This window comes from Spodoptera frugiperda, chromosome 2 (genome assembly GCF_023101765.2).
Source record: "Spodoptera frugiperda isolate SF20-4 chromosome 2, AGI-APGP_CSIRO_Sfru_2.0, whole genome shotgun sequence".
NCBI lineage: Eukaryota > Metazoa > Arthropoda > Insecta > Lepidoptera > Noctuidae > Spodoptera > Spodoptera frugiperda.
Window position 1 is genome coordinate 8701726 of NC_064213.1, and position 26214 is coordinate 8727939.

A 26214-nucleotide genomic window follows, 5' to 3' on the forward strand; every position below is an offset into this window, starting at 1 on the left:
AATAAATAGCAGGGGGTGTTACTGGATCGATACCAACCCAAATATGTGTTTTTTTTTGTCTGTCTGTCTGTATGTTCTAGCATCACGTGAAAACTAACGGTTCGATTTCGATCAAACTTGGCATAATTATACCTTATTATCCTGGGTAGGATACTTTTTATCCTGGAAAAATACGTAGAAAAAATCTTTATTTTTCAGTTTTATTCTACAGAACGCGAGCTCAACAGCAGTAGCTCAATAGAGGAATCTCCCTAATTATTATGGGCCTCGCCGTATTTGGGTCCAATAGATATTTATAAGATGTCAATGTCAGAGTTACTCAAAATGGAGAAATAAAACTTCCACGCGAAGACCGACATCCGCGCGGACGGAGTCGCGGGCGGAAGCTAGTACATAATATATGTAAGTAGATCACGTTCTTGCTTCGTTATTTGTGCAGCTAATTTAAGAGTTGCATATAACAGGCATCTGTCACTGTTTCAACATCTTTCTCAGACATAAAACAACGGCTTCTTGACTCAAGTTTGTAAAATAAGTGAGCGTTTGAGTGAGCACGTTGTATGTAAGTACTCGACGGATCGCGACAATAACATCTGTTTTCACTTTTCAGTGACAGAAGTCGGGTCTTTATCTTGTGTATCTTGATTCTTAGCCCCTTTATTTTGTTGATTTGCTTTCTTGCAGTTAAAGAGACAAACGATGACATTTATATGGAACAAATTTCTGTAACGGCTCGAATAATTAAACAAATTATTTAATAAATTAAATTGCATTATTTAAATAAAGTTTTTTTACAAAATAAATTATAATGTTCGATCAGCTGGTTCAAAGGTCAGTTCTCGTGCCGTTGACCCCGGCAATCGATTGCGCTTCCCGCCCGCCATGGAGTATTGTTGGCATCTCCATTGAATAATATTCATGTACTACTCGCACGAACATTGGTTATTACGATTCATTAAGAACCCGCTCAAGGTAATCTTCATTCATCCTCATTTCGTAATACACTTGAAGAAATATTTGCGCTAAAACACATTTCTTAATTAAGTAAATAGCAGATTTGGAGTTAAATAAGTCTTTAACCGATGTTATTTGTGGCACAGTGTGTGGTCGGATTAATTTGCTCTGTGGCAAAAATGAGTAACAAGAATTCGGCGTACATAAAGCAGTGGAAATCTCGTTCCAGGCCAGGCTGAATACTCTTATGTAGCATTCATTAAGCTTTGCCGCGACTACGAATATTGCGTGCCGTCCGTACGTGATGATGAATATATTTATATTCAGCCTTCATCCTTTTACAAAGCGAGCCTCATAGAAATTAATTACAAAAAATATTTACGACGCAATGAAAGTTGCCTGTTTTACATTTTAAATCACAAGTTTCTACTCGAGGCTAATGAAAATGCTGTGCGACCTGTAGGTAATGCAAATACCTAGCAAACATTATACAAATGCAATTCTTTCGTTGCCGGCGTACCGTCGGAATACAAATAACGGGAGCGCGTACAGTCAGCAGATAAAGGAACCAGCATTCTATCGCATCGGTAAACGCAGACTACTCGAGATAATGTAGGTAGATAATTAAAAATACCTTCTTTTCTTGCACTATCTTACAGGAAGTGGGCACGTACGGAATCCGATATCTTGATATATAGCTGGGGGGCTTTGGCGCATTTTTACAACCCCCAGGGGTGCCTATCTATTTATAAGGGCGTGGGGTACCGCCGACCTTTACAAATACAGCTCTAACCGATATGCTCTACAAACTGCTGTCATAAAAGCTTGTTCGATGAAAGTAAATTAATGACGTGCCGTGAGGGAACGGTGTCGTGAAGCTACACGGAATAATATAATGTATGGTTCCCTTAAGACGGTACTACGTCTGTCTAGTCGTGGGTACAAGACTATGACTGATTTATATTTGTAGTTAGGGAAAGTAGACGTATTTAAAAATGTTTAAAATTCTAAGGGTTTTATTTGTAAAAAGTAGAGCTTTTATCAAGCAAATTAAAGGGCTATCAACGAAGATAAATTACATTGACGTGCGGTTAGTGTGCGGTTTTCGAAACAATTGATAACAACGACATGGAAAACTGGAGCTTTATCTTTATTTTATTGTATACAATGAATTTGGGGGAATTTTCCACCAGCTGGATAGTACAATTCAATAATAGAACGATACAGTATCGAAATGTTAAGGTAGAAATAGGAAAAAAACTATGCAAAATTACACTACTGACTTTTTTATGCACTGCTTACCTTGGACGCTCACGTTAACTTAGGTACTGTAAATCGACAAACAGCAATCCACGTGGTTACATACTTTTTCTATGTGAGTCCTTATACATATTATCTTTTGAGCCCGCCATGACACAGTTACAGGATGATATAAAAATAAAATACGAATATAATATTTAACTTTTCATCATTCTGTATTCCGGACCGTTGAAAAAGCCGCAAACGTGCCGTTGTCGGCTTGTGGAAAACGTCCGTTGTTTGTAGTACAGAAAGCACATCAAAGCGTGGAATAAGGCTAGAACTAATCCAAACAAATGTTCCTAAAATACATTAAAATCATTTTCTGCTCTATTATATTTGTTATTTCTACGTATTCATTGTTAAGACCTACATAATTATTATTATCAGTTGAGTTTGTAGTCTAGTTTTGTAAGCTTCCTGTTTTAAGTGTGCTAATCTCAAGGCAGAGTGGATATCATAAGTAACTTGTTACTTTCTTATGTAAATAAACCACTTTAAATTACTTAACTTTGTAAACATGGACAATATATTTCTACATTAATCAATAGACATGCTAGTGTTGTTTAAAGATTTATTAAAAGATACTTCGTAAACACGAATGTATCATTTACTGAAATTGTGTACGTTCGTAAGAGATCCAAAGAGAGAGCTCTATTAATAGACTTTGTTATTTTCTGATTAAAAGCTCTAGAACCATGCTTCACTGAACAGAAACATTTTCTTCTAAGGCAAAGAAAAAACAACTGTAGAACTGTGGTTCAGCAACAAATCATAAAGCTACAAGATAGAAGCCAAACCAAGGAAGTATAATGAACATCATTATAGGTGTAAAGCATGTGTTTTAGTGTTTATTGCTAAACCAGTGATCTGTTGCTCCCATTCGCCAATACATCAGCTGTGGGACGGGTCACGCCCTCGAGCGGTGAAAGTGGGTACATTTATAGTTCTCAGGCACAGGTAGCCCCCCTCGCTGCGTCTGTCTAAACTTAGACTAAGACTGCACCCGTAGTGCATGGGCGGACTTCGACATTCTTCAGCGACAAATAGAATAATTAGAGGAGGGTCAGAATTTATGTCCGAATTCTCGTTTCCAAATGTATAGGTGATCAATTCTAAGGAAAGTAAAGAATTTAAGAATGTTCAGACTATTAAAAAACTCATTCATTTGCAGTTTAATTTATTTGTTAGTGTAAGATGAATCGCTATAATAATTACACTTATTGTTACTCTGCCAATAAAATCGCTATCTTCCGCTATCTCTTGCGCACTATGTCCGCAGCTAGAGATAATATTAGGCCGCGCACGCGCCGGCCGCCCGCGCGCCCTGTCTGCGTGCATTAAATACATATTTGTATTTAAACCGTATTGACTACGCATAGTTTATGAACCGTGCAAGCAGTCCACTGTAACCCGATCGAGACGGAAGCTGCATCTTTCGAAATGTGCATCTCAATGTATCTGAATCACCAAGTCGATTGGTGTAATTAGAAATTAATTTTAGATTGTAACGATGATTCATGGAAGCAACAAAACTATTGGTACCGTAGTTGCTTAATATTGAAATACAATGTCGTGAACAATACCACAGAAATTGTAGTAAAAAGTAAAACATTGAATGGCTTAAAACACTTTATAGTGGACTTGTAAATAAATAAATTATACGGTCACTTCACACAGGTATTAATAAATTATGCAAAAAGCTCGTTTACATGTGAACTCTAGTCACGTACAGCCATATACGACGTTTCACAGTGTATAAGCGGAAGCGGGCGATCGATAACAGAAATTGAGTTGAGGAGACATATAAAAGGAGGTAGGTACTATTCAATTCACATAAACATATTTGTATAAAAAGTATTTCACTAAACGGAAGATAGGTCTGTTTGGAACAATGAAATTGTTTTTAGGATACAACGTTATTTTTGAATAGGCCTGAAATAATGCTTTTATTGTAAATTGATGCTTCTCATTATTTTACGTTCTAGCTTGCAGAAAAGAGATCAATAATAGTTAAGAAACAGGTTTATACAAAACGAGACATTGTTAACTAGGAACTTAGGAACAAGGAAGTAGCTCACAGTATTACCATAATTAAACGCTCAAAGCGAAGAACTGATGGTAAAGTAACATTTGTTTTGGAACTACCGGATTTGTGCCAGACAACCAAGATTCTCCGTAGTCTAAAGTAACTAGATACATGTTCCTCAAATCAATGGCAAACATTTGGGACACTTGCCAAAGTGTTATTGTCTACTAATTAATTTCATTTAACTAATTTGTCTGTGTTTCTTATTAGACTAATTGTTCTGTTTCGTATGTTTTAATTTACTATAGTGACATTAACAATTTCATTACGCTTACAACAAAAATTTAGACATTTAATTAAGTACGTTATAATTGCCATAGAGTTTCATGCTAATTTTGCCTAAACTTAGCTAAATTCTGAAATCGCATCGCGCATTTTGAAATCGTCCTCGACACCTGGACTGATCTAGACCTGGTAATGTTTAGCCCTTATTACAATAAGTGAGACTTTTAAAAGAAAAAAACACAAAAATAAACGAATCTTTTGGATAGACCCATTTACGAGTGAAAGAAGATTGAGTGGTCATTATCATACAACGTTTAAAAAATTGGTAATTTTTTAAACGTTGTTTGAATATTCGGGTAGTAGTGAATTCCATGTAACTGGACGATTGTGTATTTCTGTTATAAAACGGTCGGTGTCGAAGGGTTCCATTTTACTAAATACATGCGCAGCACACAATAAAATAATTGCAACTGAGGCGCGGGCGGCGCAGTGGTGGCGTGAGCGCGCATCCCCCCCTCTATCTCTACCCCGCTCATTTGTACGCGCTTCTACTGCGCGTATACGCGCTTCATGCGCGCGCTTGTATCATCAATGCAAACGCAAGAATCGGCGTCTACGGCGCCGAAGACGCGCGTTCCTAATACGCGCGTCGCCTGCGCGTTTAAAATACGCCATGTGCTATGGGCCGAAGAGAACACGTAACGAACCCAAGAAATAAACTTGACCATATTAAAACAGCGGGTAACAGAATGCAGTATGCACTTTTAAGGTTACAAAGCAACTACGACAAGAGTACACTTGGTCACACAGGCGACACGCCTTCAAGCCTCAAAAACGATGCAAGCCAAAATAACCTTTCCTCAAACGCCTTTCAGACTGTTCTCCCGTAAAGTTTCGTTGCCACTCGTTAGCTTTTCGGTCAGCTGTACGTAGTTCTAGTGAAACCTGATGAGGGCTTGTGACATAAGGAGAATGCGTGAAATGTTTTGTTGGAAGAGATACAAGGAAAATTGTTTGTTACATTGAAAATTATTTTATAGTAACCTATTTGGATATTGAACATTTATTTTTAAGAAAATAGCACGTTGATTTAGTTCAGATGATAACTCAAACCATATCCAATGTGTATGTCAACATTTTTATTATAATATTACGAATAAAAATTGCGAAAATCTTGGAAAGTCTTATGTTTTTACAAAGAAGTGGCAGTAAATATTACTCACTGAAGTTCAAACATTTCAACAAAATTTTATCTTCATCGTCCACAATTATGAGCAGAATTAAAACCAACAAATTAAATGCGCTCGTTCTAAGAAGTGCCACCATTGTTATTACATCCAACTAAATTTTGAGACGCACGCGAGTGAGTAATTCTTATCGAAAACGAAAATACTCTCGAACGCAAAGAAAATATTGTTCTTGATGAAGAATTTAAAATTTCCAATTCCATAGTGGCATTCACATTAAACCATTTTGTAGATACTTAAGAAAATATGGGTCAACGATACATTCGACCTCATGGATATAAAGTTTAAAGAATAGTCTAAAAATATACAGAAACACATTTGGCATAACAATGGGAAAGCGGTATAGTGGAGTTAGATTACTAACACGATTAGCATTTGCATACGTATTGTGGCTTATTGGATGGTGATAGAGTTTAAAATTGTTTGGGAATCGGTATATTTGGACGGATGCAGTGTGAGTCACCGGAACATTGCGCTGAATAGTGTCCGGGCTCACCTGGGAGTCGGTAGCGAACAAGCAATGAATACTAATTGACGAATCTGTGAATAGTTGGTGGCACTGTGCTCAAACATACCCTCAATTAATTGTTACAATTTACATTGTTAATTTTTCGAACCGAGACTCGTCCTGAATTGAAATTAGTGTTCGCATATATTTTTGCATGTTACATTACAATGGTGTTATCGTCCGAGCAGATCTTGATTATGCCGGTTTAGTAAAGCAAGTGTTACTTCCTTATCATAAGTATCTTCATTAGCAAGCTTTGTTTATTCAGTGTTGAGTTTATACTTAACACCGGGTAAATAAAGGAGGCTTTGTATTATCGTCAGAGTCACTTCACCTGTATTTTTTACTGCAAACTGTTTTTATGTCAGCAAATATTCCAGCTGCGTCTGTTTTGGGGGCTTGTGTAGTTAACATTAAAGCTTCTAATGCTTCTTTCACACCTTAGCACTTCAGTTTTCTTTGCACGCGAGAATTTAAACTACTTCAACAAGTTCTCAGACTATTTTAACTTATCTTTTATAGCTGTCTTTATTTATTTATGGGCCAGCGGCCTAGAGTGCAAAGACACTTGAAATGTTTGCTAACCATTAAAACGTAGCAAGTAATTTTTTAGTAATCTAATCAAGACAAACGTAATTTGAAATGCAAATTCATCAGAATTGATCAAAAACTGAGCTGCTATCAACATCGTATGAATAACCCAATTATCGTTGATTCACATGTAAATAGTGCAGGCCTATTCAACAGCTGAACAACTGAAATACATCTGTCTCTGTCTCACTGGTTAGTATCAGCATTATTTTTGTATGTCCGTCCTCTTTGTGGCTAAATTTATCTCAGAGATGCGGTTTCCGGTCAACATGCCATTCGGCAGGCTCCCAGAGTTGCATTTGCACTCAATTTGAACAAGATTTTGAAAGTCATGCACTTCCTCAACTTTACAACGTGTTCATTTATATGTAAATAGACAACGACAATACAGTCCAACATCATCTGCCTTCTCAATTAAGTATTTCTTTGACTCAATAGATAACACTAAATAGATATCAGATTTTATCCACTATTTAGTTTTAATTATTGTTAATGAATGAATGTTCCTTTCATCTAAAATAGAGTGTAATGTTTATCCCAAGCCTCATTAGTGGCACAGTTATGTTTACTGCACCTTGCAGTAGATAATGAGTGGTGTCTTATGTCATTGTTATCAGTTTTCGGCCTTGTTATCTCGTCGTCTTATCTCCACGGGCGTTTGACGAGCCACTATCGAGTCTTTGAATATTGTTATACGCATAGATAAAACTGTTCTTTATATGTATTAGAAGTTTTGGAATAAGTACATTGACCCTTTTTCATGCAGTTCTTTATATTTTCTTTAAAAATGTCCATTCAAGCACATGTGTTAGTTACTATTTAATGTTGTAAAAATATTATAAAATCAATATTATCTCAAGAAATACTTCATACAATTATTAAACATTCAACAAATATTTTTCTCAGCGTGAAGTGTGGTTCAACACACTAGAACTACTGAATTGGATACATATTAATGGATTAAAAGTAACCAGAATTCATTGAATGTCCGTTCTGAAACACATTTAGTTTACTCATGAGACCATAAGTTATGAGTCTATACCTACATGTAAGTAGGTACACATAATATATAGTGAGTTTCAGTATAATTCGTAGAACCAAACTCATTATCAACGTCTGCAATCTAAAGCCGACTTACTACTTATAAAATACATGTTAATGCGAAATAAAATTCACTTGTAAATTTTCAAGGAAACTTTTGTTTTCTTATAATATTATGACACTTTAATTTATTGCATTTTTTTCAAGGGGAATGGAATTTATTTAGCGTTTTTACAGACGTGTTATTTTTTGTTTTATTTTCATACACGAATAGTACTGACAATTTGGTCAACCTTTTAGAAAATTATTTTCTTCTTTTATTTGGTACTGGCTAAGTGGACAAATAATGTGTTCTTAAAAAACACCTAGTCTGGAATTTACAAGACCTTATTGTCATAAACCCTTTCTGGTGTCGCAGGCAATTAAAAAATAATCTATTAATTTAAATGTCTGGCGCCAACTATGAAACAAGTAGTACATAGGCATAGGATGTACCTAAAATGATTAGCTGAACTCAAAGTCGGTATGTAAATTGTAACGTTATTATAATATCTAGGTTATCAGTGCTTCCTGGAAATCTAGGTTTCGCCGAATATGGTGTGAGATGGCTAACGATCGAGTTTGAAGTGTGCTAATGTTGGCATTGATCTATTTCTGTTTAATTAGTACTTTAATCCTGATGCTTATTGCATGCTATGCCGGTTTTATCGCTACAGCTTCTAGAAATTATATCGTCAAGTAAACTGATAGGGACTTATTGCCATTTCTTATACTTATGGAAGGGGTAGGCGAAGGTGTAAGTACGATTTTTTTCATTATTTTTAAACGACTGCCTCGTTGGTCGAGTGGTCGGAAGTGCGACTACCGGACAAGGGGTGTCGGGTTCGGTTTCCGGGTCGGAAAAAGTATAATTGGGCTTTTTTCGGGTTTCGAACATTTCTCAGTAGTGGCATGGAGTCTGGAATTGTGTCCAGTATATGGCAATAGGCTCACCCCTATTACATGGGACTTATAATACAAATGGCGAAAAGTGGGTGTACATTGTATAGCGGCATTACGTGTCGTAATGTGCATCTCTGCCTACCCCTTTAGGGATAAAAGGCGTACCGTTATATATTTTTTATCGAAGATCAAACCCAAAATGGTTAAACAGCAACAAAGGACGAAGCAAGATAAATAACGTTTTATCTATTAGGTTTTTATTCGATAGGTGACCGTAGGTAGTTCAGTGTATTACTTTGATGTAGAGACTTAACAGGGTGATCATCAAACGGTGGGATCAGTACGTAGGTACCCAGTGTAGGTATTGAAGGGTAGGGTCTAAAATGCAAATTCCAATTGGCGGCGCATTCATGCGAGTACGGACAATAAAGTCATTAACCGTGAGGGCAGAGTTTGATTAAGTTTCACTATTAGTACGTGAATAAATTAACTAAATAAACTGAATTATTTAAATCTAATATTTTTTCAAGATTTTCTTTGGAAATATCTTCAATATTTTAGTCACGAATTTTATATAACAAACTAGTAAAGATCGTGTTTGTGAAAAACAACTTTAGTTTAGTATGAGCGAAGTTTGTAATTAAGTTGGGAGAGTTTAGCTGTTGCTATGGAAACGTAGCTCTAACCATAAAAGTAAAATAAGTTATTAAAGTAAGTAAATTAAGTAATTAATTTAAAAAAATATGTGATTGCAATACGTAGGATAGTTCTACAGATCTTAACATCATTGATAAATGATACTGGCGGTATAGATTGAATACTCGTAGTATTCAAATAGGATGTTTAGCAAAAATAGAAAAGAAATGATTCATTGCTAAAATTATCTAGTTAGTGAAACATTCTATCACAAATTAGGTTGATAAATTGCAGACAGTATGGAGCGAGATTTTGTCGAAACAATGTGTCGAATAGGATGCTATAGATAGCGGAATGAATATTTGGGTCAATACCGATGGCCTCCAGCGCAGTTTCAATCTAATTATGACTCACGTTAAATTTTCACTCGTATTGTTTAGTAAATTAACTTTGCCATAGAACAAACTCATTAACTGGGATCTCTATCGCTAATTTCAAAGATATAAATATAAAATACTCGTATATTTTAAAATACAAAAACTTTAAAATTGGAATCATGATGTATAATGAATGAAGGTAGTTAAAAATGATAGACTATTTCGCAAGCCAGTGACAAGCCCGGCTAGCTCAGTCGGTAGAGCATGAGACTCTTAATCTCAGGGTCGTGGGTTCGAGCCCCACGTTGGGCGCAATACTTTTTGTTCAATCTTTTTTTCAGATGATTGATAATAACCAATGCTAAAACATTTGTCTACATATATTTTTAGCAATAGTTTATAGTTTCGTTGTATTTCGAGAAGATGTGTGAATTTATGTCCATTTATCACTTAGATCAATGTTAGCGCCGCATGTTAGAGTCAGATGTGACCTCATTTCTGTTAAATATCATACAATGTCGGTCATTTAAACAGCATTAAAAGTACCATACATATGTATGTATAATATGTATTCTAGTTAGGCATTACACTGCGACTCACGAAATATGGTAACATCGTTCGCGGATTTCTGTCCTTACAGTGTACCAAGGAATTATTAATTAACATAAAACAATGCTTAGTTATTCATAGACACTATAAACCTTGATTTGTTGTTATGAACTTAGGAAGAGTATTAAGTCTGTTTTGATATACATTTTGAGTTCATAGCATATTTTATGGTAAGATTAAGATGGGTCATCTTGTGTTATGATGTTAGTTGGATTCTAACATTTCAAGCATTCATTACATATCTTTTTCAATACAAAAACTATTTTTATACATATACTAGAACGCAGCAATCTTCTAACTCAACTATTTATTTCCTTTGATTCAGCACTACGTAGACACAATCTCACCAAAATATTCATGACTTTAGATGTATGTACAAGTAGAGGCAGGTGCAGACATCTAAGTAAAGTGGTCTGTCGTATAGCGTAAGGGAAGACAGACAATGCAGATCCCGTGCAGTTTGCAAGGCATTTACTGGCTGTATAGTGTATAGTCTGCCGGCCGGGCCCAGACACCTTTTGTTTCGTAGTACGTCACCCACACACGTGTATTACAGACTTTAGTACAGTCGCCAGCAGATCAGGCTACTACATCAATATATTTCACTGGATTTTCGACTGTATATCAAAAGGATAAAGTGGCAAATTGAATAAAGAAATTTGAGAAAACGGAGTAGGTTGACATGCTGGCCAGAATTTAGTGCATTAAATGAATCTGTCCAGGATTGTGCAAGACTGATGTGGAGATTGATAGGTCTTAGTTTAGCTACTACTAGTATTAGTTTAGCTGCCTAGTAACTACAGTGATATTGATTAGATTTAAGTATTCACGAGTAAGTACTTATTTGTCATAAATGTGTGTTTTGAACAGGTTTTTTAGTACGGAGCAGTAGTCCAAGTACGGATGTAGTTATATGTTAAAATTACAAAAAGACTTGTCTTACGTACTGTTACTTTTGTATATAAAAAGTGACCCCCTTTTCATTATGATTCGCATGTATCTTTTTTTGTAATGTCTAGGTCACTTTTTGTTTGTTATACATAGTTATATGTGTTAGAATTACAATGATAATTACTGTATGGTATGACTTTCAATAGGTTTGCTTTTTAGGGAGTAGTATTTTAATATTCCAACAAGATCAGGGATGTACGTGAGATAAATCTTATTCTATACTATCTATACTTCTATACTAATATAAACCCGATGAATCTGTTAGGTTGTTTGAACGCCATAATCTCCGGAACTACTTATTCGATTAGAATAATTATTTTTGTGTTGAATAGTGCATTTATCGAGGGCTATAAAACATTACGCTATGCCCAATAGGAGTCCAGCACAGCAGATGAAACCGCGCGGAAGTAGCTAGTAAATTCTATACAGGTAAACCGGAAAATTAATTTTGCACAAATGTATAATTAGGTAGGTACTTTACATATTATTAATTATTATTTTATGCATAGTTAATGAGGTGGTATACGTGCATTAGCTGCCGTATGACAACTTTTATAATACCCATTGTCCTGTTTAGACCTCAGTTTTAATTACTAATTTTGACTAGGCAAAAGGATAATTATAATTAGTATTTCATATAATTGTTTATGATTTAATTTATCATGAATTCTTTTCCAATTATCCTGTAAATTACTAATAATTATTGTTGTTGTATAACGACCCCTGTAAAACTGAAGGATGGCAATTAAGCCTGTCTATAAAGTTGTATCAATTACACATAATTATAATACCTATATTGCCTTTATTGGTGCAAGTTTATTGGAAACAAATTGTTGGAAATATTTTATTTATGGATGAAATATTCATAGCTTTTTAGAAATTGTAATGGTTAGGTAATTATTAAGTCATTATATAAGAACTATAATAATGATGTTTACTGTTTATGTAAGAACTATAAAAATTATGATGTATAGCACGTGTACTGAACTACTAACCTATCGAAACACAATCATGTTCACATCTATCACGAAAATTGAACCCGGGATATTGTGCTCAGTAGCTTAGTGCTACGGCTACGAACGAGCCGGTTTCCACCACCAGCCACCAGCTAAGATATAGTGACGCGCCTAGATTGCATGGACAATACTCGATCCTCCCACACGACTGACAAACTGCTAGGAAAGTGCAATTCTGATTGCACCTCACTACTTTACTGGACTATATTCTGCTATGTACTAAGAGTAAGTAAAAGGTTTTGTTTGTTACGGTTCATGTAAATTCTAACTAATAAAGCAAATGCAAAATTATGTAAGTTTGTTGTATTACTACCGTACTATTACTGGAGTACGAAGCAGGACATAGGCTAATTTGCGTAGGCAAAACCATTTGTAATACCTAGGAAGTTAGTATGTATTGGTATTTAAGCTATGAAAAGCATGACGAAAGCTTTTAAGTATATACTTTCGTATACTTGTACTATGAAATTGTCATATTATATGACAATAGTTTATGACCAAAGAATTTAACAATCCGTCATTTGAAGGGTCCAGAAATCTGCGGGCGACTTCCTCTATATAGTGAGTGTGCTTAAAAGAATTGAGAACAAAATATATTATTCTATCCATGTCATGTTTTCTGATTTATATACCCATTAAAAGTCTGAAGTCTCTTATCCAACAAAGGTTTCCGATATGCGTGCAAACTTGATTGATGAATGTTGATACTTAATAAAGCACAAAGTACTGGACAGTGGTCATATCAGCTTTATCTCGGGTATAAATTAACTTTCTATCTATTCATGTGAAATAACCCGGTAAATACCGTTAATGGTATATTAACAAGTAATAAATAATAACATGTTATGGAAATATCCAGGAGGATTACGTGCTACTAAACGCATGTTTTTTTCCTGCAATACACTAAATCCTATAATAGAGGTAGGTACTATACAAACCAGGTACAGTTGGTACCTGATTCGAGTTGCAAACGCTATAAAAGTTACGCAGAATAGACAAAATGGAGTACTTACAAATTATTTTTTACATTATTGCTATTGAGATTGTGCAAAATAGTACTTCTACTTACAAGTGTTATCAACAAATAAATTATAAATCTTATGACTTCAGTATTTTTTAAGATGTTATGATGTTGTTGCATTCTGGACCCTCCATTTACTAACTACTCTTTGATTGCAGTGACCAGTTATCACTTACATAACTAAAGTTTTACACAAACACGGCCTATATGCGCTTGCGCAGGAAGCCGTTAACATCGCGGTCACGCCGTGTTTAAACTGTAATTAAATCGGGTTCAAATCTGATTGAACTCATCCCGTTCGAAGTAACTAATTTAGTCTGTTGCGGATTATTTTTGTATTTGGTTATGAAAAGAAGATTTAAAGCAGATCCAATCTTCAAGACGTGGTAATAACAATTGTCCGTATTCAAAAATATTTAATTATTTTTATACATTCAATAATAGAGTCGAGTCCGAACCCGTGTCAGGACTAGCTGTCGCACGGTACCAATAAAATTAGTCGAATTTTTCACTATTTGTAACGGTCCACGAAATAAATGAGCGGGATGTCTTCCCGACTCGCGGAGGACTAGAGGCATGCCTCCCACTCGTCACTTAGCCCATTAATCTCCTCCCAAACGGTCCGTCCGTCTGTCACTGCCAGTAATCTAATACGACACGCCAGCTTTTTGTCCCCATATTACTTGCACTCAGTAGAAATACGCCTTCAAATGGTCGTTAATCCGTCAGTGGATAACGGTCCGTTTAAGGGAGAATCAAACATTCCACGGGTAAAAGGGAGACCTTCATCGCGAGCTTTACTAACGTCTGTGAGGACTTACATAACTCCACGTTTGTATTAAATAACTACACGCGAATATGTTGTGAATAATAAAATTAATACGACCTGCCTGAATGACCGACATTCTATGGTATAGAATAGATATTTATACCCTCCCATGTTTTATTAAATAATCTTACTTATCCTACATGATGTAGTATGAATCGCTCAGCTTTAGAGATTAAATTTGCCTGTGTAAACAAAGCCCATTTACTAAAATGGCAGTGCCTTCCAACTGCCTTTGTTTTGTATGAAAAGATTTCACACAAATCTGTGCGAGTGCTCAAAAATGGCTGTAAAGAAAGACATTGTCTGCTAAATCAGACAGATTCAGATAACGCAGACAATGCCGGTATAATAAGCAGCACGTTTCCGGTGCTTGGGACGGGACTCAAGTTAATAAGTCCTCAGGATACACGTAACTTATACTATTTAGTATTCATGAGCTAGGATGGAGACATCTTCCTACTTATTCTACGCCAGAAAACTGATTCGGAATAAGTTGTAGTTTTGTCTTTAAATTAATGTCTAGTATAATGGATTACAATAACTGTGATAAAAGTATTTGTATAAAAACTTACCGCAGATTTCTCGTGTGCGCTGCGCGTGGGCCGGGACCTCGGCGCCGCTGCACTCGTCGCTAACATGGCCAGGAACAACCCCACGACGGCTATGGCACGCACGTGAACGCGAACGCCCATTGTCCTCCCGATCGCTCCCATCCACTCCCGTGCATTGCGACTACATTTAAATTTCAAATCAGCGGCCCGCCTTGAACCACCGCATTCGTCAACCTCAACCCTCTTTCTGATAATCGATTCTTTTCCGTATACGTCTTCTTTGTTATGCAATACGCATCGTTCGTGGGCTCTATCTGTGGCAGAGCATCGTCTTTCAGACTCATGTTGGCATTCTAATTTCCTTTTATTTAGTATCCTACATCTATCTAAGTCAGTCATTTTGTGAACTTTTTCTAAATTATCATTGGAATGATTGTCGTGTGCCATTCTATCCACGTTAGTTACTACACAAGACGTTTGTGAGCTGTTGTTCGTTGCGCTCGGTGCAGCAACTTTAGAGTTGTGATCCATGTTGGATGAGGGTATCGCAGCGATAGTGAGTTTTGAACTTCTGTGAGAGTGATGTGCGGACGTGTCGCGTTTGTAGTGTGTCGGAGAGTCAGACAACATGGTGGCAACAACAGCGGGTAGTTCGCAGGTGTCAGCTAACCATATTAGAGTGTCGGCAGAGTCGAGCAGTTCTCTCATCAACGCTGTTATAGCATGGAGCACTTTATCGACATGCTTCCTGTTACCGTGTTCCAGATTATTAATTTCTCTGTGGACGGGATGCTCTGTTATCTCGCTACGTGGGCGATGCGCTGTGTTTGTTTTGTACTTATAATATTCTTGTGGGCACAAGATATCGAAGCGATTTCTGAAACAAAAGAAAGATATTTGATAATTTTAATGAGATAAGTTACAGTACAAAGAAATTCTTCGCGTGTTGTGTGCAAAGTTTTTTGTATTTTTTATTAGTAATGTTGTTGACATTGTGCGTTAATTAGATTCCATTGCATTGGACTCAGGTATTAAATAAACGTTGATAGACCCATATGAGATCATGAAATCATAGCTGTACGAGTAACATTGAAAACAGGAAATCCAGATAAGGCGAGCTCTCTCAGAGACTTAATATTGACTGATGTACTGGTCAGTACATTGTGCGTTGATAAATGAAGAGAAAGTTAGTATTTAATTATATTTCCGAGATAACACCTGCGCCCTTAGCATAAATCTTCATTATAATTATATAACAAGTACATTGTTTGTGTACACATTGTATAAATAAACGGAGATCGTAGAGCGGGTGCTTTCGATTGGTTCGTAGTCGAGTTTGTTATAATTAAAACTTTAATAACAATTGGCTGATCACCTATGTAAATGCTACGATGATTATAAAATTATAAATTTAGAAATATATAGCTATTCTTTTCAAGCATGTTCCCTGAATAAGGACTTATAATTACTTATAGAATTAAATATACATAATTGGGTAGGGATATAAATTAATTGAGTCAGCAATTGCAGTAAACTTTTTCCTTTATGTATAGGTTATTGCACTTATGTGTTACCAATAATTTTCTCTGCGTATTTCCCAATGATCAGTAGGGAAACTAATATTTATGCTGTACAATACACGTACCTTACCTACTAATATTAATACTGCAGAAATACTAACCGCCGTACTCAGAATCATTTAATGGTTACTTAACCTAGTCCTTAGCAATTGTTTTTGGAACAAAAATGTTACTACAAAATAGTTTAAGTAATCATTAAATGTCTCTGAGTGTGGCAGTAAGACTATAAAACAATAAATATCACACTAATATTATAAATGAGAAAGTTTGTGTCTTTGGATGTTTGTCCGTCAATAACACCGAAACTACTAAACGAATTTTGATGAAATTTGGTACACAGATAGGGTGTGAGCTGACTTAGACTTTTTATTCCAAGGGAACGCGGGCAAAGCCGCTGTCAGAAGCTAGTTTATATAAATATATAAACTTTTTTAACAATATTTATGGCCAGACTAGTTATATAATGCTATTGTCAGAAACAACTTAAACGATTTGATGAAACTTGCAATATTTTAATAGAAGATCAATATTTTAATAGATGTTCAGATATGTTCATAGGTATTTAGAATGAAATATAATACGTAAACATTTTAATAAAATTATCCGAGATACCCATATAGGTATGTATTGTCCTGTCACAAACTATTTTTCGGATTGTTTGAGCCAAAAGCTAACACCAGTAGACAGGCAATTAGCATACAAAATGTAGGTCAGGAAGTAATTAAAATTCGCAAGTACGTCATCTAAAATCATGATGCTAACATAAGACGGGTTATGAGTCTTCATGCATTGGAGGCGAATCTATTGTTATTTTTTTATGGAACACCAGAGGCGTTACATGTGCGTTGCCGGCCTTTTGGGGGTTAGGATTGTAAGGGTGAATTGGGCCTCTGGTAACCCCAATCACAAAACGAAAGCGTTGTTTCACTTCAGTGTTCTGTGAGGCGGTTTGTGCCGAAGCATGGCTCTCCCACACTTAAATCTATGGCATGACTGAGAATTTTGGATTAATAAAGCCCAATAAGGAGCCGGCCGGTTGTAAGCCTGTATCCAGTGCTGATCGCTTATAACCGGTCGCTCTAGAAGTATTGAGGGAGAGACTATATCCAGCAGTGAATGTCTTATGGCTCACATAAGAGCCAGGTGGAGCCAAAACATTACTTGTCACGTATCAATATTTAACCACAGGATTTGACGCATTTGAGAATTAGTAATGTAGTTATAGCTGGAGGAAAGTTTATAAATTGTGGCTTACTGAGTTATGTAGTTACTTATTAACTTTTACGATATTTATAGGAACATACCTACATATTTGTGGGTACAATGACGATTTATAACATAAATTATTAGCATTTATCACCAGGTTATTAGTTTCACCATTAACGAGCTTAGATGTTGTTATGAACAAATATAGAAAACTCCAATAAGCAAGTTTTGTCGTTAATTCCCTAAATCTCAATACTAGCATAAAATTTCTCATAGTGCATGGGCACCCAAGTCAGGAGTCAATTAGGAGACAAGTGATGGGCCTCATTTTTAGAAAAACAAAGATAGAAAGAGAATATTTTATTAAGTACATAATTATGAATACTGCACTTCGATATAATACGGCCAGTAGGCAGTAGTAGTGCATATTCATTTCTATCCCTCAGTAAAACAAGATTAGACCTTATTTCTAAGATCCTTAGACCTCAGATATCTTAATCTTTGCATTTGATTTGCAAAACAATTAACATATTACCTACAATTCAATTACATACAGGTATTTCAAAGACGATTGCTTCTAATATTAGTCATTGTTGTACCCTATGCAATTATCTATTTAATTTAACGTCTAATTCAATCCTTGTGCTCCTGAAATTGTAAATATCTTGACTAGTTTCAATTGTTTTGGACAACCAATTAGACTTTGGAATCTGCTGTCATGAATTTAGTAAATGTTTAAATTCTTGAATACTTTGAATTCAATTCAAATTATAATAGGTTCTTGTCTGTGTGTAACTCTTTTTACACTAAAATACTGGAGGAATTTAGATGAAATCTCTTAAAGGCAAAACAGTGTTGTGCAAAATTAAATTGTTACAGATATGTTCCTATTCAACGCCCTACGCCGATATGAGTTTATCGTCATGAATGACCAGAGTTTTAACATTCAAAACTGTTTAAAAATTTCATCAAAAACGATCCAGTCGTACCTACACGACAATTAAAGTGACAAACGAACAAACAGATCAATAATTACAATAATTAAATGGCGCCAAACTGTCAAAATGACGTTCCATTGTCATTAATGTCAAACGAATGGATGCGTTCGTGATATATGGATTAGCAATCGATTAAAGGTTGTTCATTGGTATGAAAATAAATTGTATATTTGTACTCAATGTTTAGAACCTCATTCGTAACTAACTAAATGTCAGTCTCGATGATGGATCTAGGTCTCAATACATCATCGAGGTATCAAAAAAGCCTTTGAACAATTAAGAAAATTGGTCTGTACCTAATTATGAATCAGTCTGCTTGGTGGAGCAATTTCATACATTCATAAATACCAGACACCTTTAGAACTATAAAGGTCAATGGCCTGAATTTTTTACTCTGTATCTATTATTGTCCTTTTATCGATTGATTTGATAGGTCACCTGAGCATATGGTTTTTAAAGAGTATTCTTTATGAACCCCTATTAGAAGTAATATAGTTAGAACAATATATTTTTTATAGTTGTTGCTATCCTATCAACAAAATGTGTTGGAAACCTGTAATAAGGTCATGTTGTCCATAAAATAACCATGTTATTTTATTTCAATTCATAAATTGTAATTACGATACGGAATGGAAGAAACATACTATATTATAATTTATCGATAGCAAAGATGCACCGATATTAGTTAAAACTATAACTAGCAGACCAGTTTTACTTTTTATTATCAACGCAACAGGCCTAATAAAGTTGTTCTGTAATATTTGTCGGTAGCAAATGACACATGGTTAGCGAAACAATACGCATATATGCATAAGGAAAGGTCTACCATTAAATCTGCCAAAATGTAGTGTTAACGGTCATAACACTTTAAAACTAACCGTACATTTAACAATATTTAGAAAGCTCTTAAACTTAAGTTTTAAAAGATAAGAGTAATAAGACGGAGTTTAGTGAGACGTTGGCACAAGTAACATGCAAGTGATCCTAAGTGGAGACTATTTATAAACGAACCCAAGTCTAATTGGAGCCGTCCACATGACCGAGAGTGATCTACAAATAAATCATAACACAACACTGATACTAATTCAGCACTACTGTATGACAACACACAAATAAATAAATACTAAGTTTCTAAGCACATTGCTCTATTATTATTGCTATTAATAAGTCAGTAGAAATACTCCAGCATTAAAACAAAACAAGCACACAAGTCCAATAAAAAGCTAAACAAACAAAACTTACATTTTCTTAATCCGCTCTACTTTACATACAGCAAAGAAAATCGTGAAAAAAAAACAAAACAACGCTTGCTTAACACTCGGCCTTCCTTTCCCTTTCGACTCAACCGAGAGGGATAGCGAATAAGCTTACACAGCTGACACTGAAAGCACTAATAACTTAATAAAATTCACACTGAGACTTTATACATCCGATGAATTGGTATCCAAAAATGATGCAGCTAGTTAATTCTCTAAGGAGTTGCCAAAAAATCGATAAATGGAACATAAAAATAAACACTACTATTTAGACATACGTACAAACTGTAAGTACAAAATTCAACTAACGCACTGTTTCTGTGGAAATTCAAATTTAGTACGAGTTTATCGTAAATGAAAAACAACAGTGTCCATGAGCGGAACGCTCGGCTCGCGTTCACCGCGACCACGCGCGAGCTAACTACTAAACTTTGGGACGGGCAACGGAACGGCTCCGTTAGCTGCCACAACACACGGCATTTGTCACGTCTCGCTGTCCCTTTCTTTTTGCATGGCAGAGATGAGAGCCAGAATCGAACGTGCGTATCATCAGACTGTAGAAGTTTAGTGCGCCGACGGTTATTTCATGTGTGCCTCGCTGCTGTGTAAAATATCTTCACAAATGAAGGGTTCGAAGCTTTGTTGTATTCTTGTCGACGCACTATTCATTGCTTATGTATGAAGCAATTCACTTTGATTAAAAAGGGACTCGTTTTCATATTGCTATTTAATTTTGCAAAATGCAAAAAATTTAAGCTACGTAAACCTGTCCGTAAAACTCTCCCCAAGTGTATAGTAATAAAGTGAGTAAAAATTGGAGCTCTCCTTACTGGCCATACTCGTCCATTTATCTTAAACACGCATCCACAGGACCAAAATTAACTATCATATTTACTGCAATATTTAGTACTGTTCCAATAATTTCGTTTTTTCTTTGGAACAAAGCTTCTGTAAGGCCCTTTGTGCATCGTTTCAAAACAACTTATTAGTGCAGTTCAATACGTTTAATTAACACAGTGTACCGTTAAGAAAAAACAAAAGCCCTTCTTATAATCAAGTTCAAAATTAATTAACAACATACTTTATTGCTATGATAATTCGATACAAAATTGATTATCGATTTTAAAATTTCACGTTTTTATTTAAACGGGAGTCTTATATGTGATAGAGAACGGCGTCTAGACACGCAGTAACTAGGTAAGCTCCAGACGCGGTTAGTTTTGGAACATAACATCTGGTCTAGACATGAGACGGTTGCATATTGACTAGTAACCATAATGTAAACAAACGCCTTTTTTGCCAGTCCAAAATAGATCGTAACCTATTTTTCTGACGAATGAAATTACTCATTGAATCATTAAAGTTAAAAGTAGGCCTACGTTTTATTGGGTCACCCCTTGCATTCTCATCTTAATAGCCATTCAAACATTTTTAGGAACCCACATTCAATACAATGCGTACTTGAATAAAAAATATTGATGTCATACACATTATGTCCCTAATTGACCTGGAAAGAAGAAATGAATCAATAACTTATCTTATTTTTTTAATAAAGAAGTATACTAAATTATCTAATTCCTATAAATCGAACGGAACTTGTTCGAAATATAAATCACATTTCTTATTATTACAATCGCGTTTCCTTTTATCGTAGAATTGGTGATCATATTGTGATACTGCGGAATGCTACGTTTATACATATGACGATTAATATTAGCTAATATCATTAGTACAAATGAAGGAGAATCGATCGTGTGATTGCACACTCGATAGTGAGTAATATAGTGTAAATAAAACATTCAGCGCAAATGACTCAGCTTGTACAAGAGTATAAAAAATAGGCTGACTTTTATTTTTTTCTATGTCTACAGGCCGCAACGATTTCCACCTTTGTGTAATGACTGAGCAATTGAGTTGTCTGTACCTTTTTATTGTATTAATTTATTACACTATTTTAAATGTGAAAGTTTGTTTGTTTAAATGTTTGGATGTTTGTCCGTCAATCACGCTGAAACTACCGAACGGATTTTGATGTTGGTATACAGACAGGGTATGAGCTGACTTTGGTGATAGGACTTTTTATCCCTCAGGAATGCGGGCACTGGCAATAACTAGTGCTCAATAAATAATTCCTTGACTTTTACAAAACTTTCATAATTACTTATAATATATTTCCCAATCAATTCAGATGAACAGTATCTCCAAACCCTTTTCATCAGTCATATTATTTTCATATTCATTCTATTAGATGGTGACTCAATAATCAATTAAATTAATCAATTCCAGATCCAGAACAACGAAAAACTGTCCCAGTTAAATTCATATTTGACAACATTAAACACAAAGCAATAAGCAATTAATTTACCTACTAAGGCACAAAATATAGACTAACTACATGAAGTCAATTAAATGACGTCCTACGAAGGAATACAATCGTCTGGATGTGTCTCATAAACAGGAAAACTGACGTTTAAAGGAAATATAAGTTCACGGTAATGTACTATAATGCGGCAGTTAGCATACTCTGTGTTAGGTCAGACAGGTAGACCTCAGGGGGCATCGACAATGTTTCAACACTTATATGGAGCCGTTCTAAAGTTGGATGTTAATGTGCGCCTTCATTGTATGGTATTTGTTAACTTACAATACAATTGCTGTGTCACATCGTACAAGTTTTATTGATTCTTGTATTTATTGGATCGATAGCTTTTTGTTAAGGTGATTAAGACATTTATCTTCCAAAGGTATAGAGGTACATATTTTATCAATTTCATGGCAGTCATGCGCTGCAAAGCATGATCATACGAGTAGTGTTACTAAATTAGAGTCCCTTATTGTTTAAGGAAATGGACGATAAAACACCGAGATCGTATCAATGACACGTGCTGTGCGCTTGTGGCAGATATACCTCAAACGTTTTTACCCGACTGCCAAGGAAGGGTTATGTTTTTCGCGCGTATCTTGTATGTATGAGCCTAATATTCTTTATTACCTCATTTCTTCGAAACGGCTTGATGGATTTCGACAATCAGGGCATCGTTGGATTCGTCTTAATTACCCAAGTGTTCTTAGATATGTGACGTAAAACAAAAACCAACATGGCGGCCGTGAGGCGCCCTAGATAGAAGTAAAAAAAAAAAAAAAATTTATTTGCTACAATATGGGTATCAAATTAAAGAGCTCATCATGAGGATTCCAAAATGGTATATCACTGACATATAGAAAAAAAATACTATGTGCAATTAGGTTCTTTATTATCCAAACTAAATACTCGTATAGGTACTACGCGACGCGATTGACTAGCGGTTTCTGAACTGTCGTTTCGTGTCGCGGGTGAAATCTTGAGAAACACATAGCCGTATTATAACTAACTAAAAAGTGTTAAATAAAAATAAATAAATTTAAAAAATTAAAAAACCCGACTGCATAAAAAACACTTTAAATAAAAACTGAAAAGTAAAAAACAAGCTTAGTCTAAAAGTGTAGATAGCAATGCTATTACCACAAAATTAAATAATTTCATAATCAATACACAAAAAATAATAATCTTATGCGAAACATAATTGAGTGTAACAGTCGGGACCCATTAAATAAACTAGACTAAAATCATTCAATATGGGTCCCGACTGTTGCACTCAATTATGTTTCGCATAAGATTATTATCTATTATGTATACAGATTACAGTTATGAAATGTTTTAACACTCGTTTCTGACTAGACTAAGCTTAAAACTCTTTATGTGACTTTCCGTACTATGCAGTCCGTTGTTCTAAAGTCCAGCCTTTCACGAAACATTTTAATATTAGCGCGTGGTGAGCGCAGTTTTCACATAAGGAAATAGTACGTGCTTCGAGGAGTGGCGGCCGAGGCGCCAGCGCACGTGACTTTGACCCACGACCGTGTGTTGTTATTATACCAATCACGACGCCACACATGTTCTACAAATATTATCGAATGCATGTTTATATGGACTTTCTTTGGTGTTCGTGAAAATAGAATATCGGTTTTGAATAAAATTTATTTTCGGTTATTTATTTAGATGGTTAGTTTATCAGTGACATTCGCAAGAGAAAATTGAGTTTCTGTTTATTTTAGTAAAACAGATGTTTACTATAAACAGTAAAAACGAGAGCTATTCTGACTCAAGTGAAACTCTTTCTGTGACTTTCCGTACCGTGTCCGTTGTTCTAAAGTCCAGCCTTTCACAAAACATTTTAATATTAGCGCGTGGTGAGCGCAGTTTTCACATAAGGAAATAGTACGTGCTTCGAGGAGTGGCGGCCGAGGCGCCGGCGCAACGTGACTTTGACCCACGACCGTGTGTTGTTATTATACCAATCACGACGCCACACATGTTCTACAAATATTATCGAATGCATGTTTATATGGACTTTCTTTGGTGTTCATGAAAATAGAATATCGGTTTTGAATAAAATTTATTTTCGGTTATTTATTTAGATGGTAAGTTTATCAGTGACATTCGCAAGAGAAAATTGAGTTTCATTTATTTCAGTAAAACAGATGTTTACTATAAACAGTAAAAACGAGAGCTATGCTGCACCACCAAAAGCTACTACAACGTACGAGTGGTACTCAACAAGAGAACGTGCTAAACAAAATCTTTTAAATCATTTCGACCTTTGCATAGTAATGTTTGTGCAAATTTGTATAATAGGGAATAATGATAAATCAGTGGTCAAACTCAATATTAAAATCTACACTGATACTACATTGATTATTATGTTCTGTTGTATGTTAAATATGGAATAAACTTGAAGATCAAGATACGTTATTTTCTTTTGCATAAGATAAGAGTCGTAAGTAAAGTAATACCAAAATGTACTTAACATTTTCATTTCTATAGGTACCGTACAAGATGAGTAACTCGACTTGTGGACAATTTTCTAAGTATTTGACCTACATGCAAAGCAAGAGTCACCATGTAAGTTGACTAATAGGATTTATGAAAGCTAACAACTTGAATTAAGGAGGTCACAAACTTAATGGAAATGTTTAAAGCGAGCTGATAAAACTTGAGGAAGTAGGTTTAACGTTTATTCGGTCAGATAGACAACGAGCCACGTCTAAAATTAGGTTGGAATCGCATCATCCTTAAGCTGCTGTTTTAGTCAGCAATCAAATATAATAATGTTACTAACTACCGCACTCAGAGACATTAAATGATTACTTAAAGTATTCCTTAGTAAAGATTTGTTCCAAAAACAATTGCTAAGGACTGGGTTAAGTAACCATTTATTGACTCTGAGTACGGCGGTTAGTAATAGTTATGAATTAAATGCATACAAATTCTAATAAACTGGTTAATAATTTCACTCAACTTCAACATTACGCCTCACTTAATATGTAAAATGGTTATCAACAGCTCAAGACTTAATTACTCAACATATTATATGTAGGCCTACCTCAATGACTTGGTTGGAAGCAAACTGCATCTAGCGGTTCTGTGGAACGTTTATCAGGTCGTTTGTTTTTCATATCAAAATATATTATCACAATATTGTAGTAAGTGATCTGTAGTATCTACTTAAGTCTTTGACTGCCAATAGAAAACTGTTGAAGGCAAATCCTCCGCTAACGTCGGTCACCGGTGACCAACGCGGTGTTCAATGTGTTAAGCAAACCTACTTATCATTAGTTTTTCAGTTCGAGGTACGTAATAAAGGCTAACAATACATTATCATCATTTATCTGTCTTCAAAAAACCAAATATGTAGAAAAATTGCAATGTATTACCTTTCAACAGATGTTCGATGCCATTCTACACGATGATGGAAACGAAGGAACACACACTTGAAACCAATGTAATAATATCAAGATAATTTGAAATTTAAATATATAAAAATTGGGTAGAAAATTGCTTACTTTTAATTTTAAATATCTTTTATGCAAAATAGGACTGGTCACGAACAAGTTTTACACTGTCTGATCCATGCAGTCTTATGATTTGCCAAGGACTGGGTCCGGACAAAAGATGAAGACGATATGAGTCCAAGCCACTTTTAAATGAGTTTACCTATTTATACTGATAACAGTCAATTCATCGACGTTGAAAAAAAATCAACAAGGGTTTTTTCGAACTAACCTTTACTTACATGTTGACGCATTATTGATCTACATACGTGTTTCAATAACATGTGCGATAGCATTAATTTTCCTCTCTCCTTTATTATTTTTGTGTTCCAAGTATTGAGTACTGATGGATATCAAACTAATAAATACTCTTACATAACACAATAATCTATTTCGTAAATTTTTTACTCCAAATAA

General features: G+C 35.2%; 1 protein-coding gene and 1 non-coding gene across 2 annotated transcripts in view; one reads left to right on the forward strand and one right to left on the reverse strand.

Annotated features, from left to right (window-relative positions):
* The window catches only part of LOC118269321 (matrix metalloproteinase-2), a 160878-nt gene extending 140527 nt beyond the window's left edge, over positions 1 to 20351 (reverse strand). The window contains exons 1-2 of the mRNA XM_035584376.2: positions 19913 to 20351; positions 14908 to 15763 (exon numbers count right to left, since the gene is read on the reverse strand). Coding sequence (XP_035440269.2) covers positions 14908 to 15594 — 687 coding nt within the window. The 5' untranslated portion in view covers positions 15595 to 15763; positions 19913 to 20351. The remainder of the gene's footprint in view (positions 1 to 14907; positions 15764 to 19912) is intronic.
* Positions 10149 to 10221, forward strand: Trnak-cuu (transfer RNA lysine (anticodon CUU)). Its single transcript has one exon. It is a non-coding gene; the product is annotated as a tRNA-Lys (tRNA).
* Positions 20352 to 26214: the final 5863 nt, after the last annotated feature.